This window comes from Saccostrea cucullata, unplaced genomic scaffold (genome assembly GCF_032062105.1).
Source record: "Saccostrea cucullata isolate Sc308-1 unplaced genomic scaffold, CSIRO_AGI_Scuc_v1 ctg53, whole genome shotgun sequence".
In the NCBI taxonomy this organism is placed as follows: Eukaryota; Metazoa; Mollusca; class Bivalvia; order Ostreida; family Ostreidae; genus Saccostrea; species Saccostrea cuccullata.
The window spans coordinates 71974-87114 of NW_026936258.1; the positions used below are offsets into that span (position 1 = coordinate 71974).

At 34.2% G+C, this 15141-nt stretch overlaps 1 protein-coding gene across 1 annotated transcript; it reads left to right on the forward strand.

The window, feature by feature from the left end:
* Positions 1–10548: 10548 nt before the first annotated feature.
* LOC134245117 (alpha-crystallin A chain-like) lies at positions 10549–11326 on the forward strand. Its single transcript, XM_062727375.1, has one exon. It carries the CDS (start codon positions 10690–10692, stop codon positions 11170–11172), a length of 483 nt encoding a protein of 160 aa, XP_062583359.1. The 5' UTR covers positions 10549–10689; the 3' UTR covers positions 11173–11326.
* The last annotated feature ends 3815 nt before the right edge of the window (positions 11327–15141 follow it).

Consider the following 15141-nt stretch of genomic DNA (forward strand, 5'->3'; position numbering starts at 1 on the left):
CACACAGACAGAATGTATAAATTTACGACCTTGAACTTTGACCTTTTGACCTCAAAATCAATAGGGGTCTTCATTAGGCCACAGGGAGTTATTATGTAAAATTTCATTGCAATAGCTCAAATGGTTCTAGAGATATCGTGTGGAAACGAAAGTGTTTTAACAGACAGAATTTGCTTATTTATGACCTTGACCTTTGACCTTTTGACCTCAAAATCAATAGGGGTCCTCTTTAGTCCATAGGTAGTTGCTATGCTAAATTTCATTGCAAGACCTCAAAGGGTTCTCGAGATATCGTGTGGAAACGAAAGCGTTACAGACAGACAGAAAGACGGACGGACGGACGGACAAACCCAAATTAATATCCCCCACTTTTCAAGCGGAGGACAAAAAAGGTTCGACCGAGATTCGATCCCGTGACTTCTCACATTTGAAGCGAGAGACTTAACCACTAGACCACGGAGTCGCTTTACTCGGTGTGAAGTATATGCAGAAATGAAGTCACAAACATGTATATATTCATGTTTTCACGTTCGGTATTCTCAAAATTTTACACAATCCATGGTGTTTGATTTATTTAGCCTTTATTAAACAGTTCTAATAGATGTAATAAGAACATAAAGTCCGCCGAGAACCTGTTTTATACGCAATAACTCTCCTCATGCCCCTGCGCTAAAAATAGCGACATGTAATACTATAAATACTAATAAAACAAGCTAATTCAGAGAATTCGTGTCCCCCGCTTAGGGAAAAAGTCGGCTCCCCCTGACTGAATTTGTAGAATTATTAAATGTATACATGTATACTGAAGCAAATAAAATACATGTATGTCAATATGCATATAAAGATTTGATTGCTTATTCTTCATTATGTGTATAGAAGATTTTTTTATATATGGAATTTTTATCACACTGTAATGATGATTTTATAACCTCATAAATTTTTCATTTCACATGCTGAATACTATCGTTTAGTAAAAAAAAAAGTATTGAAAAAAAAAAGAAAGGTTCGACTGAGATTCGATCCCGGGACCTCTCACACATGAAGCGAGAGACATAACCACTAGACCACGGAATCGCTTTGCTTGATGTGAAGTATATGCAGAAGTGAAGTCACATACATGTATATATTCATGTTTTCATGTTCGGTATTCTCAAAATTTTACACAATCCATGGTGTTTGATTTATTTAGCCTTTATTAAACAGTTCTAATAGATGTAATAAGAACATAAAGTCCGCCGAGAACCTGTTTTATACGCAAAAACTCTCCTCATGCCCCTGCGCTAAAAATAGCGACATGTAATACTATAAATACTAATAAAACAAACGGGGCGGGGCACTTTGAGAGGGGCGAGAGACGTCCTAGGGAGTTTTGATATAAAATTACATTGCATAAGCTCAAAATCTTCTTGAAATATCGCCCGGAAATAATAGTATTACACACAGACAGAATGTATAAATTTACGACCTTGAACTTTGACCTTTTGACCTCAAAATCAATAGGGGTCTTCATTAGGCCACAGGGAGTTGTTATATAAAATTTCATTGCAACAGCTCAAATGGTTCTAGAGATATCGTGTGGAAACGAAAGTGTTTTAACAGACAGAATTTGCTTATTTATGACCTTGACCTTTGACCTTTTGACCTCAAAATCAATAGGGGTCTTGTTTAGTCCATAGGGAGTTGCTATGCTAAATTTCATTGCAAAAGCTCAAAGGGTTCTCGAGATATCGTGTGGAAACGAAAGCGTTACAGACAGACAGAAAGACGGACGGACGGACGGACGGACAGACGGACGGACGGACAAACCCAAATTAATATCCCCCACTTTTCAAGCGGGGGACAACAAACGGGGCGGGGCACTTTGAGAGGGGCGAGAGACGTCCTAGGGAGTTTTGGTATAAAATTACATTGCATAAGCTCAAAATCTTCTTGATATATCGCCCGGAAATGATAGTGTTACACGTCCGTCTTTCTGTCTGTCTGTAACGCTTTCGTTTCCACATGATATCTCGAGAACCCTTTGAGCTTTTGCAATGAAATTTAGCATAGCAACTCCCTATGGACTAAAGAAGAACCCTATTGATTTTGAGGTCAAAAGGTCAAAGGTCAAGGTCATAAATAAGCAAAATCTGTCTGTTATAACACTTTCGTTTCCACACGATATCTCTAGAACCATTTGAGCTATTGCAATGAAATTTTACATAACAACTCCCTGTGGCCTAATGAAGACCCCTATTGATTTTGAGGTCAAAGGGTCAAAGTTCCAGGTCGTAAATTTATAAATTCTGTCTGTGTGTAACACAATCATTTCCAGGCGATATTTCAAGAAGATTTTGAGCTTATACAATGTAATTTTATACCAAAACTCCCTAGGACCTCTCTCACCCCTCTCAAAGTTCCCCGCCCCGTTTGTTTTATTAGTATTTATAGTATTACATGTCGCTATTTTTGTCCCCCGCTTGAAAAGTGGGGGATATTAATTTGGGTTTGTCCGTCCGTCCGTCCGTCCGTCCGTCTGTCCGTCCGTCCGTCCGTCTTTCTGTCTGTCTGTAACGCTTTCGTTTCCACACGATATCTCGAGAACCCTTTGAGCTTTTGCAATGAAATTTAGCATAGCAACTCCCTATGGACTAAAGAAGACCCCTATTGATTTTGAGGTCAAAAGGTCAAAGGTCAAGGTCATAAATAAGCAAATTCTGTCTGTTAAAACACTTTCGTTTCCACACGATATCTTAGAACCATTTGAGCTATAGCAATGAAATTTTATATAACAACTCCCTGTGGCCTAATGAAGACCCCTACTGATTTTGAGGTCAAAAGGTCAAAGTTCAAGGTCGTAAATTTATACATTCTGTCTGTGTGTAATACTATCATTTCCGGGCGATATTTCAAGAAGATTTTGAGCTTATGCAATGTAATTTTATACCAAAACTCCCTAGGACGTCTCTCGCCCCTCTCAAAGTGCCCCGCCCCGTTTGTTTTATTAGTATTTATAGTATTACATGTCGCTATTTTTAGCGCAGGGGCATGAGGAGAGTTATTGCGTATAAAACAGGTTCTCGGCGGACTTTATGTTCTTATTACATCTATTAGAACTGTTTAATAAAGGCTAAATAAATCAAACACCATGGATTGTGTAAAATTTTGCGAATACCGAACATGAAAACATGAATATATACATGTATGTGACTTCAGTTCTGCATATACTTCATACCGTGTAAAGCGACTCCGTGGTCTAGTGGTTATGTCTCTCGCTTCAAATGTGAAGGGTCCCGGGATCGAATCTCGGTCGATCCTTTCTTTTTTTTTTTTTAAATACTTTTTTTTTACTAAATGATAGCATTCAGCATGTGAAATGAAAAATTTATGAGGTTATAAAATCATCATTACAGTGTGATAAACATTCCATATAAAAAAAATCTTCTGTACATATAATAAAGAATAAGCAATCAAATCTTTATATGCATATTGACATACATGTATTTTATTTGCTTCAGTATACATGTATACATTTAATAATTCTACAAATTCAGTCAGGGGGAGCCGACTTTTTCCCCAAGCGGGGGACACGAATTCTCCGAATTAGCTTGTTAGCACAGGGGCATGAGGGGAGTTATTGCGTATAAAACAGGTTCTCAGCGGACTTCATGTTCTTATTACATCTATTAGAACTGTTTAATAAAGGCCAAATAAATCAAACACCATGGATTGTGTAAAATTTTGACAATACCAAACATGAAAATATATACATGTATGTAACTTCACTTCTGCATATACTTGACTTCTCGTAAAGCGTGTCCGTGGTCTAGTGGTATGTCTCTCACTTCACATGTGAAAGGTCCCGGGATCGAATCTCGGACGATTCTGCTTTTTGTCCCCCGCTTGAAAAGTGGGGGATATTAATTTGGGTTTGTCCGTCCGTCCGTCTGTCCGTCCGTCCGTCCGTCTTTCTGTCTGTCTGTAACGCTTTCGTTTCCACACGACATCTCGAGAACCCTTTGAGCTTTTGCAATGAAATTTAGCATAGCAACCCCCTATGGACTAAACAAGACCCCTATTGATTTTGAGGTCAAAAGGTCAAAGGTCAAGGTCATAAATAAGCAAATTCTGTCTGTTAAAACACTTTCGTTTCCACACGATATCTCTAGAACCATTTGAGCTATTGCAATGAAATTTTATATAACAACTCCCTGTGGCCTTATAAAGACCCCTATTGATTTTGAGGTCAAAAGGTCAAAGTTCAAGGTCGTAAATTTATACATTCTGTCTGTGTGTAATACTATCATTTCCGGGCGATATTTCAAGAAGATTTTGAGGTTACGCAATGTAATTTTATACCAAAACTCCCTAGGACGTCTCTCGCCCCTCTCAAAGTACCTCAGACACCGTTTGTTTTATTAGTATTTATAGTATTACATGTCGCTATTTTTAGCGCAGGGGCATGAGGAGAGTTATTGAGTATAAAACAGGTTCTCGGCGGACTTTATGTTCTTATTAGATCTATCAGAACTGTTTAATAAAGGCTAAATAAATCAAACACCATGGATTGTGTAAAATTTTGAGTATACCGAATATGAAAACATGAATATATAGAGAATAATACATACCCTTTTCCATATCACATCCTGTATCAGCCCGAGACACCAATATCAGCCAGAGGGCCGAAGGCCCGAGGGCTGATATTGGTCGAGGGCTGATACAGGATGTGATGTGGAAAAGGGTATGTTTTATTATATTTATTACATACTTAGTAATAAAATATAGTTGAGAAGAAAGTAAGTAAATAATCATGCATGGACTTCTTACATACATGTACATAGTCTAATGTCTCATAGGATTTGGGTTTGTTTCTACTTCTATTTCAATGCACTTGATCCGTCATTTGAAAATATTCTATAGTATTACATGTATTTGTAAATTAAGATTAACCTTATTTTCAAAAAGTTAAAATTAACGAGGCCCGATCTAGTTGAACTGCGCATACGTTTTAACGCAGCGTTGACCCGGGCACGTCACAGTACCCTTGACTGCCGTCACAATTGAACACAATAACGTCACAATTAAAATGACGTCAAATCGCGCTAAAATGTTTCGCTGATCCTGCATACCTGGTAACTCTATAGATTGTACATGTTGAAAGCTGGTATTTCTATTATTTACATGTTTTTTAAAAAATATTTCTTTTAATTGATAAACAACTTTGGAACATGATTTATTTTGAGGTATCAATTTCTTGGTACATATTCATTAATTTTACGTTGTTTTATTTCAATTTGTGAGTTAAAAAAAACAAACACTGCAACCGAATGTAAACGATTTTAGTCTTTCTCCTTGAACATGTTGAAGTCTTTATACACACCTTTTTTATTGAGGACTTAAATATGCATGAATTAGCTTGATTTAAAAAAAAAATCAGTCTATGAATCATTTAAATGCAACCCCCGATATATTTTATGTTTCTATATATTACATGATATTAGTAAAATTCGTCATTTTTCGCCTTTTACCCCCCCCCCCTTTTTCCATGTAAAACAACGTCGCGTATAAAGAAAAAAAGAAAGCATGAAGAGAAAATTATTTCAAAATGTAAGAATTATCTATTTTTTAGAAAATAATACAGTATTGCAATCGTTTGTTGATGTTATGTACACCCATGGCGACTTATTTCATGTCTAGTTGGATAAAATAAGTGCTAATTTTGTGTTTTGATATGCCCTCTTTTCACTGCAATAAAGGCTACCTTCAATTTTCTTTTCATTTTTTATAAGAAGAATGAAAATTGCATGATATATGTGAAAAACAAAAATTTTCATCATGTATTTTTTTTTTATTTTCAATTTCTTTGTTTATTGGAGGGTTTTACTATGTCATTGTGTATAAAAACACAAGAAAAGGTCCATATCTTGACAGTGCCCCCATTTGACTACAATGAAGGCAAGGTAATAAAATTTCATTCTAATTTTTCTTAGCATAATACATGCAAAAATATTTCCAAATATTAAAATTTTTTATCATACCGTTTTCGTAATTTTCAACTAGATCGGGCCTCGTTAAGAGAATATGAACGCACCAAAAATTGTGTATGATCACAAGTACTGTTTTGTGGTTTAATTTACTAAGGGTGTGATATTGACGTCACAATAGCCGTATCAGCCCTGCAGGGCTGATATGGATTTGCAGGGCTGATACGGATATCAGCCCCGCAAATCCATATCAGCCCTGCAGAGTTGATACGGCTACTGTGACGTCAGCCATATCGCATATGCAAAAAACCTGTATTTATTACTAAGTGTGTAATAAATCATAGACCTAAAACGAACCCTTCGTTTTAGGTCTATGAATAAATAGAGGATATCTATATTGTGTGATTTGATATTGGCTTTATCCAACGAGTTGAAATGGTGTATATATTCGCGAGGCTTGCCGAGCGAATATACACCATTTCAACGAGTTGGATAAAGCCAATATCAAATCACACAATTATAGATGTTCTATTTATCTCATACGACTTTCGTTTTAACAAAACTTTGAGACTTCCCCTGCGAAACTACATGAATGACTGCCAAAATCAAATTGATGACGTATAACTTGATGACGTAGCACGGTTGATGTTTACATTCCTCGAAAGAAAGTAGATCTGTTCAAAATTGAGAATTTTTGCTATCTGCGTCTTTGAAAACATCATGTGACAATTGCTGGAGCTTTACATCAAACGAACTTCTCACTGAAAGTTGTTAGGATTCTGGGGATCGTGAAAATCAACTCTTTTTACGATGGCAGTACAGAACGTGTTAGGCAAGGCTAGGGGCCTAGAAGTCTAGATTCATTGCTGATCCATGGTAAGTTACACCTACATTACTAGGTAGGCATACGTAGTATAATATAAGAAAGCATTGATGAAGATGTCAAAGGAGTCTTATAACAACTTAACTGGTATGCTTTACCTTCTCCGAAAACAATTTAAGAGGGGGGGGGGGGGTAGCATCTGTCTTCAAGTAGCCAATACGGGTTCCTTGATAAAATGAAACACTTCTTTGACATATACCAGTCTTTTTCTTGCTTTTAACGATATTATTGCCCTTTATCATTCATTTTATAAGGGCAACAATTTTCACAAAGAAAAGTTTCAATAAAATAAAGTCTTGAAGCGAGGGATCGTGTCAAAACCGGAAGTGCTATTGATAAAGCATCTACCCGTTGATAAAGCATAAGTTTATCCAACGGCCTGTATCACCAACACGTATGAGATAAATACATGTATGTGACTTCAGTCCTGCATATACTTCGCGGAATGTAAAGCGATTCCGTGGTTTAGTGGTTATGTCTCTCGCTTCTGATGTGAGAGGTCTCGGGATCGAATCTCGGTCGATCCTTTCTTTTTCTTTTTTTTTAAATACTTTTTTTTTTACTAAATGATAGTATTCAGCATGTGAAATGAAAAATTTATGAGGTTATAAAATCATCATTAAAGTGTGATAAACATTCCATATAAAAAAATCTTCTATACACATAATAAAGTATAAGCAATCAAATCTTTATATGCATATTGACATACATGTATTTTATTTGCTTCAGTATACATGTATACATTTAATAATTCTACAAATTCAGTCAGGGGGAGCCGACTTTTTCCCTAAGCGGGGGACACGAATTCTCTGAATTAGTTTGTTTTTAAAATACTTTTCTTTTCTTTTTTTTACTAAATGATAGTTGAGAAAAAATTATGAGGTTTTAAAATCTTCATTACAGTGTGATGAATATTCCATATAAAAAGAATACTCTATGTACATAATAAAGAGTAAGCAATCAAATCTTTATATTCATATTGACATACATGTATTTTATTTGCTTCAGTATACATGTATACATTTAATAATTCTACAAATTCAGTCAGGGGGATCTGACTTTTTCCCTAAGCGGGGGACACGAATTATCTGAATTAGCTTGTTTAAATTTCAACAAGGTTGTAGATTTTAACTCGAATTTCCTCCATACAAACATGTCGGTGATAGACAGAGCTCACTGGTTCGCTATGAAATGACACATTACTTGGTTGGCGAAGATTTGGCTGTTGTTTTCTTTTGTTTCTGCTTAAAAGCAATCCTTCTTGCATCACGAATCCGTTCCTTTGATTTTACATTTAATAACACCGCATGTTCCATCTATTTATAAAGCTTTTTAAAGGTCAGGGTCATATTAAAGAGGTACCTGTACAATTCGTTCCCAGAGATAAACTGTCAAAACAATGGTGGTTTATTTTTCTGTGTAGTATGTCATCAAAAAGTGATTAATGTGCCTCCTTAAATAGACAATAGCTGCTATCACGCATTTTTTCTTGTAGAAGTCCCATCCAAATTTTACAATGTGCCACTTACACCCCACATTCTTTTTTCCAGTATTTCTAGATTTTTCAGTGTCTTCTGCAGTATAAAAAAGCTTGCTTGACGTGAGTAATTAAGTTGCTCGAGTTTTCCATATTATGCAGATGTAGTTTGTAATGCATTGTAATATGATGCAAAACAGCGATGGTTCCTGATTTAAACATTGTTTTAATGATATATATATTTGTAACTTGATACGCATATGCATGTGTGTTTGGATTTATTTGCATAATACAATATTGGGTAAGGAAATGTGTAAATTAGGTACTCATTATTATTTTTGTTATTACTTTCATATACATTAAAATTAACTTGTTGAAAATCTATAAATTTTACATAGTCAGGAATTTTTTTTGTAAAAGTGAACTGATGTTGAATAGAAGCATTAACATTAATATAATAAACTGCTATATTAATTTCTGATTTTAATGTTTCTTTTATAAGTGCTATTTTGAGTAAACGGATAATTCTGTTGGAGAGCGGGGGATTATTGTTTTTTATTTTATGTTCGGTTCATTGGTCTTATGTTTATGCGTATAATAGGTACATAAATATTCTGCGCAAATACCTATATCAGATTACTGGTTAATGCAGTTAATATACAAGATAGTTTCTACATTCTCGGCAAAGTATAAGATAAAGTTCTTGTAATTTGAGTTAAAAACGAGATCACATCACCCTGTCTCTACAAAATTACCGATATCTGAGGTCTGCCCTCAAGTCGCAGAGTAAAAATCCTTAGGGGACGACCACGTCGCAAATTTTTTTTGAGATAGATTATTTATTTTCATGCCTGTGATTATTTATTTTGGGATTATTTACGCGCACCTTGATCGATTGATTCTAAAAGACTAATCATTTATATACCATAGGCGGATTATTTTAATGTCCTGTTCACCGGAAAGTTTAATTCGGAGTAAATCAATGCAAAGTAAAATAAAACCAGGACAATTATAGTGGTATTGGTTATTATGTTCAAAGTATGACATTAAAAATGTTGGTCATAAACTGAAGCGAATAAATTATAAAATGGACATAATTAATAAGTCATATTACAAGGCAAGGACAATCTCTTGGGTTTTTTTTTTTTTGCACAAAAATATTTATTGTACTAAAGTATGGCAATATTAAAACATCATAGTAAAAGAACTGTATACTTTGTATTAATATATTTTGACAAGAAAAATTTGTGTTGTCACATCTACTGTATACATTTTTTCCTAATTTGATTGATTTTAAATATTATTTTTCTAAAATATTAATTATTTATTACACGGAAATAAAAAGGTATTTTCACAATATTTAAATATATAAGTCAAGGTCAGATTATTTATTTTCTTTAGAGATTATTTATTTTAGGAAATTAATCTCGCTCTGAATCAAAGTCTTTTGTTTGTTAATGTCCTGTTCACAGGAAAGTTTTTGTTTGCAAAGTAAAATAATTTTTTTTCAAAAACGAAGTAAACTGAAGCGAATAAAATAAAATGGAAGTGTTCAAGGCAAGGACAATCTCCTTTTTTTGTGAGAAACATCAAGTAAAAGAACTGATATATTTTGCGAAAATTTGTATTGTCAGTATAATTTTTTCCTAATTTGATTGCTTTCTTTTACTAATTATTTATGGGTAAATATTTTTTAATAGTCTTAGAGCGTAGGAAATTAATCTCGCTCTGTAAGTCTTTTGTTTGTTTGTTTTTGGTGATCAATGAAATATTAGTAATGAAAACTGGTGATCATAATCAGTAATGAAAACCCATAATTGCGACCGCAAACAAAATGAAAACTTTATCTATAATTCAAGGGAAACTCGCTCACCAAAATCAGATCAATACAATGTGTATATATAGTTATCTGGAAGCGTTAAAAAATGTGAAAAATGTGCCGGAATCCCTTAAAATCAAAGATGCCACAATTTCATTAAAATCATTGAAGCAGATCGAATTAATCTTGAATTCTATTTTAAACTCATCAAAATACATTCACAGAACAAAAAAAATCAGATTGATTTAGAAAAAAAGACTGGTGCAGGAAAGTGTGACAGTCTCAAAACAGATGGAGGAGCAGACAGACGAACAGACTATAGTTTACTGTAGCGACCATTCTATCTGTGGAAATAATTAGCTTATTCGGCACATCCATGTTTTAGACTATGCCTTTTACATCTCGAATTTTCGCGTTGATTCTAGATTTCTCACTGTCTTTCCAGATCTTCCGGTGTTTTCTAGTATTTACGCATGCGGGTATAAAGGAGGAATAATTTTTTTAAAATTTAGGGTATCTATTTCCGTTGTTGCAGAATTTCTAAATCATGTCGCTGGTGCCTAGGGATAACTTGATGTCTCTGATACCCGTGACCTTTAATCAAACAGCGCTCATCCCAAGTGAGGTTAATAAGGTTTTTGATGAGTTTCAGAAGGAATTATTCAAGTTGGACCCATGGGAGTTTGACCACGACCCTTTTGACCTACAGCATTTTGGGAAAAATCTGTTGGAACTTGAGAATCCTATCGTGGAAGACAAAGCTGGAAACAAGAAACTGCACCTGAAATTCGACTGCAGAGACTTCAAACCAGAGGAGATCACCGTCAAAACGATGGATAAAAACAAGTTGACAGTACATGCAAAACATGTGGAATCAGGACCCGATAAAAAAGTGTACAGGGAGTTTACGAGGTCTTATGTTCTTCCTGAAAGCGTGGACCCCGGGAAAATGTCCTCCTCTCTCTCCTCAGACGGAGTTTTGTGTATTGAGGCTCCTGTTCCGAAGAGTACCAAGGCCATTAAATCATGACTTTCTTCGTGAAATGTAGGCATAGCATAATTTCATGTTTTTGTGGATTGTAATAAAAAAAATTGACGATTTTTGGTAAGAATTACCTGTTTTGTTGACATTTTGCGCATGTTTATCACGTTACAGAAATTCATTAAAAATGTGTGGCATTCTTTGTTGTTTTGTTCATTTACAACATGTACAAGGCTAGGGTCGTCTGTGCGTCTTGAAACTATAGTTATTTTGAGGAGTGTACTTCAACAGACAACGATATTACGCCGAAGACGGAGGCATGTGTGTGATGGAAGAATATATTTTATGAGACTACAAATGTACACGTGAACTGTTCCCAATGTTGGCATTTAATGCCGTGTTGATTAAAAAAGGAAATGGTGAAACATAGGTCTACGCACCCTTATGGTAGCTTATATTCCTTGTAATATGACGAAGGTTGAATTTTCTCAAATGTCAAACTCCAAAAGGTCGTGGTCAAATAAGTTGGTACCCAAAGGAAGTCTCTTTATAAGGAATATTATGAAATAAGAAAGTCCTAGTACAGCTGTATTATAATTTATAAACGTTATGTAAAAAACTGGTTATAATACAACATTCTGATGTAAAAAGTTCCCAAGTAATTGCTACTTCATAAAATTCTGGAATTGTGAATATCAGGGATAGTTTTGATTAAACTAGAGGTACTGTGAGCATTGTGCTCACTAAATGATACCCCCGCCTCCCATACGGTTATACATATACCGGACATCAAAGTCAATGTTTTGCTCTGGAAGATGAACTATGTGTCAGATCAAAAAATAAAATAGGAGTTGCACAACGGCGTTATGTAATATAGAATTTGTAAAAGTAATTCCAGGTTAGTTTGGACTTTCAGTACAGCGTGTTATCCTCGGCAACAGATTCTCAGTTAATAACATAAGGAACTTAAAATTAATGTATCCGAGCAAAAAGTAAAATTTTGCACAATGGCACTACATGTACTAGTATACCGGTATAACAAAGATTCTGTGAAAGTCTCATTAAATTTCTTTAATGCTTTGCAAATGATGCTTTGACCCCTACAATTTATTTTAAAAGGAGACAATAATCTCACTTACAACCAAAATATTGCAATACTAGTATTTAAACTTGTAAATTAATTAAAAATAAACTTCTTTTAGAATTTATTGCATCTACAAAGGGATTTACATGATAATGTTTCTTCTTTTGAATTTTCTATTTTCTTACTAATTTTCAAATTTATACACTTATTATCATAATTGTCAGTCATATAATTATGTTAGAATACAAGCTTAAATTAATATATCATCATCTCAGTTATAATTTATAAAATTTGCCTTTTTATATATATTTCTTTTGAAGATGCACATGTATATATTTATATTTTTCAATGTTATCTAGCTAACATTTACTTGTATATGCATGGCCTTGACCTTTGTATTATGTAGAGCACTAATACACATATAGGCAGTGCCTGTTAGTGTTTTCAAATCCTGTTATGTTTATACATAATAAATAATGTTATGCCCCCCTTCGAAGAAGGGAGGGCATATTGCTTTGCTGCTGTCGGTCGGTCTGTCGGTCCATTTAGTTTCCGTTCTTTTTCTTCTCAACAGTTGCACATACTGAAATGAAATTTGGTATACAAGTATATCAGATGAATATCTAGGTCAAGTTCTGTTTTGGGTACGATCGCGCCATAATTAACAGAGAAATGCCCCTTGGACTTAGAAAAATTCCAACTATTTGCAGTTTCCGTTCATTTTCTTTAGAGAGGTTGCACACATCGAAATGGAATTTAGTATACAGATTAGTCAGATGAATATCTAAGTCAAGTTTTGTTTTGGGTATGATCGCACCATATAATTGGCAGAGTTATGCCCCTTTGACTTAGAAAAATTCAATTTATTTGCAGTTTCCGTTCAATTTCTTTGGAGAGGTTGCACATATTGAAATGGAATTTAGTATACAGATTAGTCAGATGAACATCTAGGTCAAGTTCTGTTTTGGGTATGATTGCACTATTTTTGACAGAGTTATGCCTCTTGGACCTAGAAAAACTCTATTTATTTGCAGTTTACGTCACTTCATTTTCATCGGAGAGGTTGCACATATTGAAATGGAATTTAGTATACAGATTAGTCAGATGTACTTCTAGGTCCAGTTATGTTTTGGGTACAATCGCACCATAATTGACAGAGTTATGCCCTTTTTGACTTAAGAAAAATTCCAATTTGTGGGAGAGGGGGCATAAAGTGTTTAACAAACATCTCTTGTTTAAATTAGATTTTAATCATTGGATAAGAAATGGGTACCTTTAAGCGTAACAGACGGACGGACGGACATTCCGATTGCTATATACTCTCCCTCTTTTCAAGCGTGGGTATTACAAGATATTTTTACATTATATGTAACATACAGATATGTAACACTGATGTCTCCGTATGGCAACATAGCGACGGTTAAACCTTCTCAAATGCAAATCAAATATGTTGGTACTCAAATTAATGCCCTTTCACGAGAAATACAATTGTGAAATATGAAAGCCCTAGTACCACCTGCACAAAAGTTGTGACAAAGGTTTTTTTTTAAGTGGATCAAACATCTAGTTAAAGGTCAATGGGTAAAAAATGTTGGTTTCTAAAGAAAGGTCTTGTCACAAGTAATACATATTTGAAGTATGAAAGCCCTAGCTTTAACCATTCAAAAGTTATGGTCAAGGTTTAAGTTTTTGAAAAGTAGGTCAAACTCCAAGGTCAAAGGGTCCTTGTTGATGGTATCCGAGTAAAGGTCTTGTCACAAGGATTACTTATATGAAGTATAAAAGCCCTAGCCCTTACCGTTAAAAAGTAATAGCTAAGGAGAAGGTTTTTTGAAAAGTAGGTCAATCTTCCAAACTAAAAGTTTGTAGTAAGTTTGAAATAATTAAAACACAAAATATGTTACTGAATTTTGGATTGCTAAGCGTAAACTTTCTGAACAAAAGGTAGATTTAAAATTCAAAATAGTGTAAGTATAGCAAGATCGGATCTAACATCTAATTTTAATTAGATTGTGTTATTATCATGATTAATCCGAGTCCTTATACATTGTAGTAGTAACATTATTTACCAAAGCATTAACAATACTCAGAACACTAACCTTAAAGAACCAGGAATTTTTCCCTATTATAAACTCGTTGCTAAAAGTTGCGATCACGATTTATAGCAATTGTTAGTTTAGTTTTGGAAGTTGAACGATTTGTATTTATTATATATATACAGCACCCCTTATGAACAATAAATATTTTACCGAATTATGCTACTGGGCATTGGACGGACAGGTTCATTGCTGACTAAAGGGGCTGATGATTATCAGTACCGACTGCAAAGCATGGGCAAATCCCTCGTTCGAGTTACATTTTCTTTGACGAATCATTTCCCATGTTTCCCCCGAAGTATTAAGCTTAGACATACCTTTTATTAACTTAAGTAATTTTTTTTTTGAAAAAAAGGAAGCTTTTATGTAAACACTGAATACATTTGAAGTATCTGTAAGTTGTACATGCAGTTTTTGTAACACGTACAGCCCAACTCGTTTAGTACGAACACGGATATTGCGAATTTACGTATATAACGAAATCATATTGGATTCCCAGTTATATGAAATTAATTAATTTCTTATACGATTATAAGGGTGCGTCGATTTACCCAAATGCAGTTTGGAAATCAAATGGAATATAAAATATATATAGTATATCGTATTCTCAAGTTTTTACTTATTTAAAACATAGAAAATAATGAAATTAAAACAAAAAGAGAATATTTTAATATCATTAATTTCTTTAATTGTATTTTTAAAAATGCGATTTAATTCTATTTGTTATAACTATTGAACATAATTGAATACAAAAATGAAGTATTTGATAGTTTCTATATAACGGAAATACCCCCAAATAATTTTGCCGGTATATAGGATACTGTGAAAACTTCATGT

Bases quoted from the DNA above. Each gene is read 5' to 3' on its own strand.
- LOC134245117 (XM_062727375.1), top strand. From the start codon at position 10,690: ATGTCGCTGGTGCCTAGGGATAACTTGATGTCTCTGATACCCGTGACC.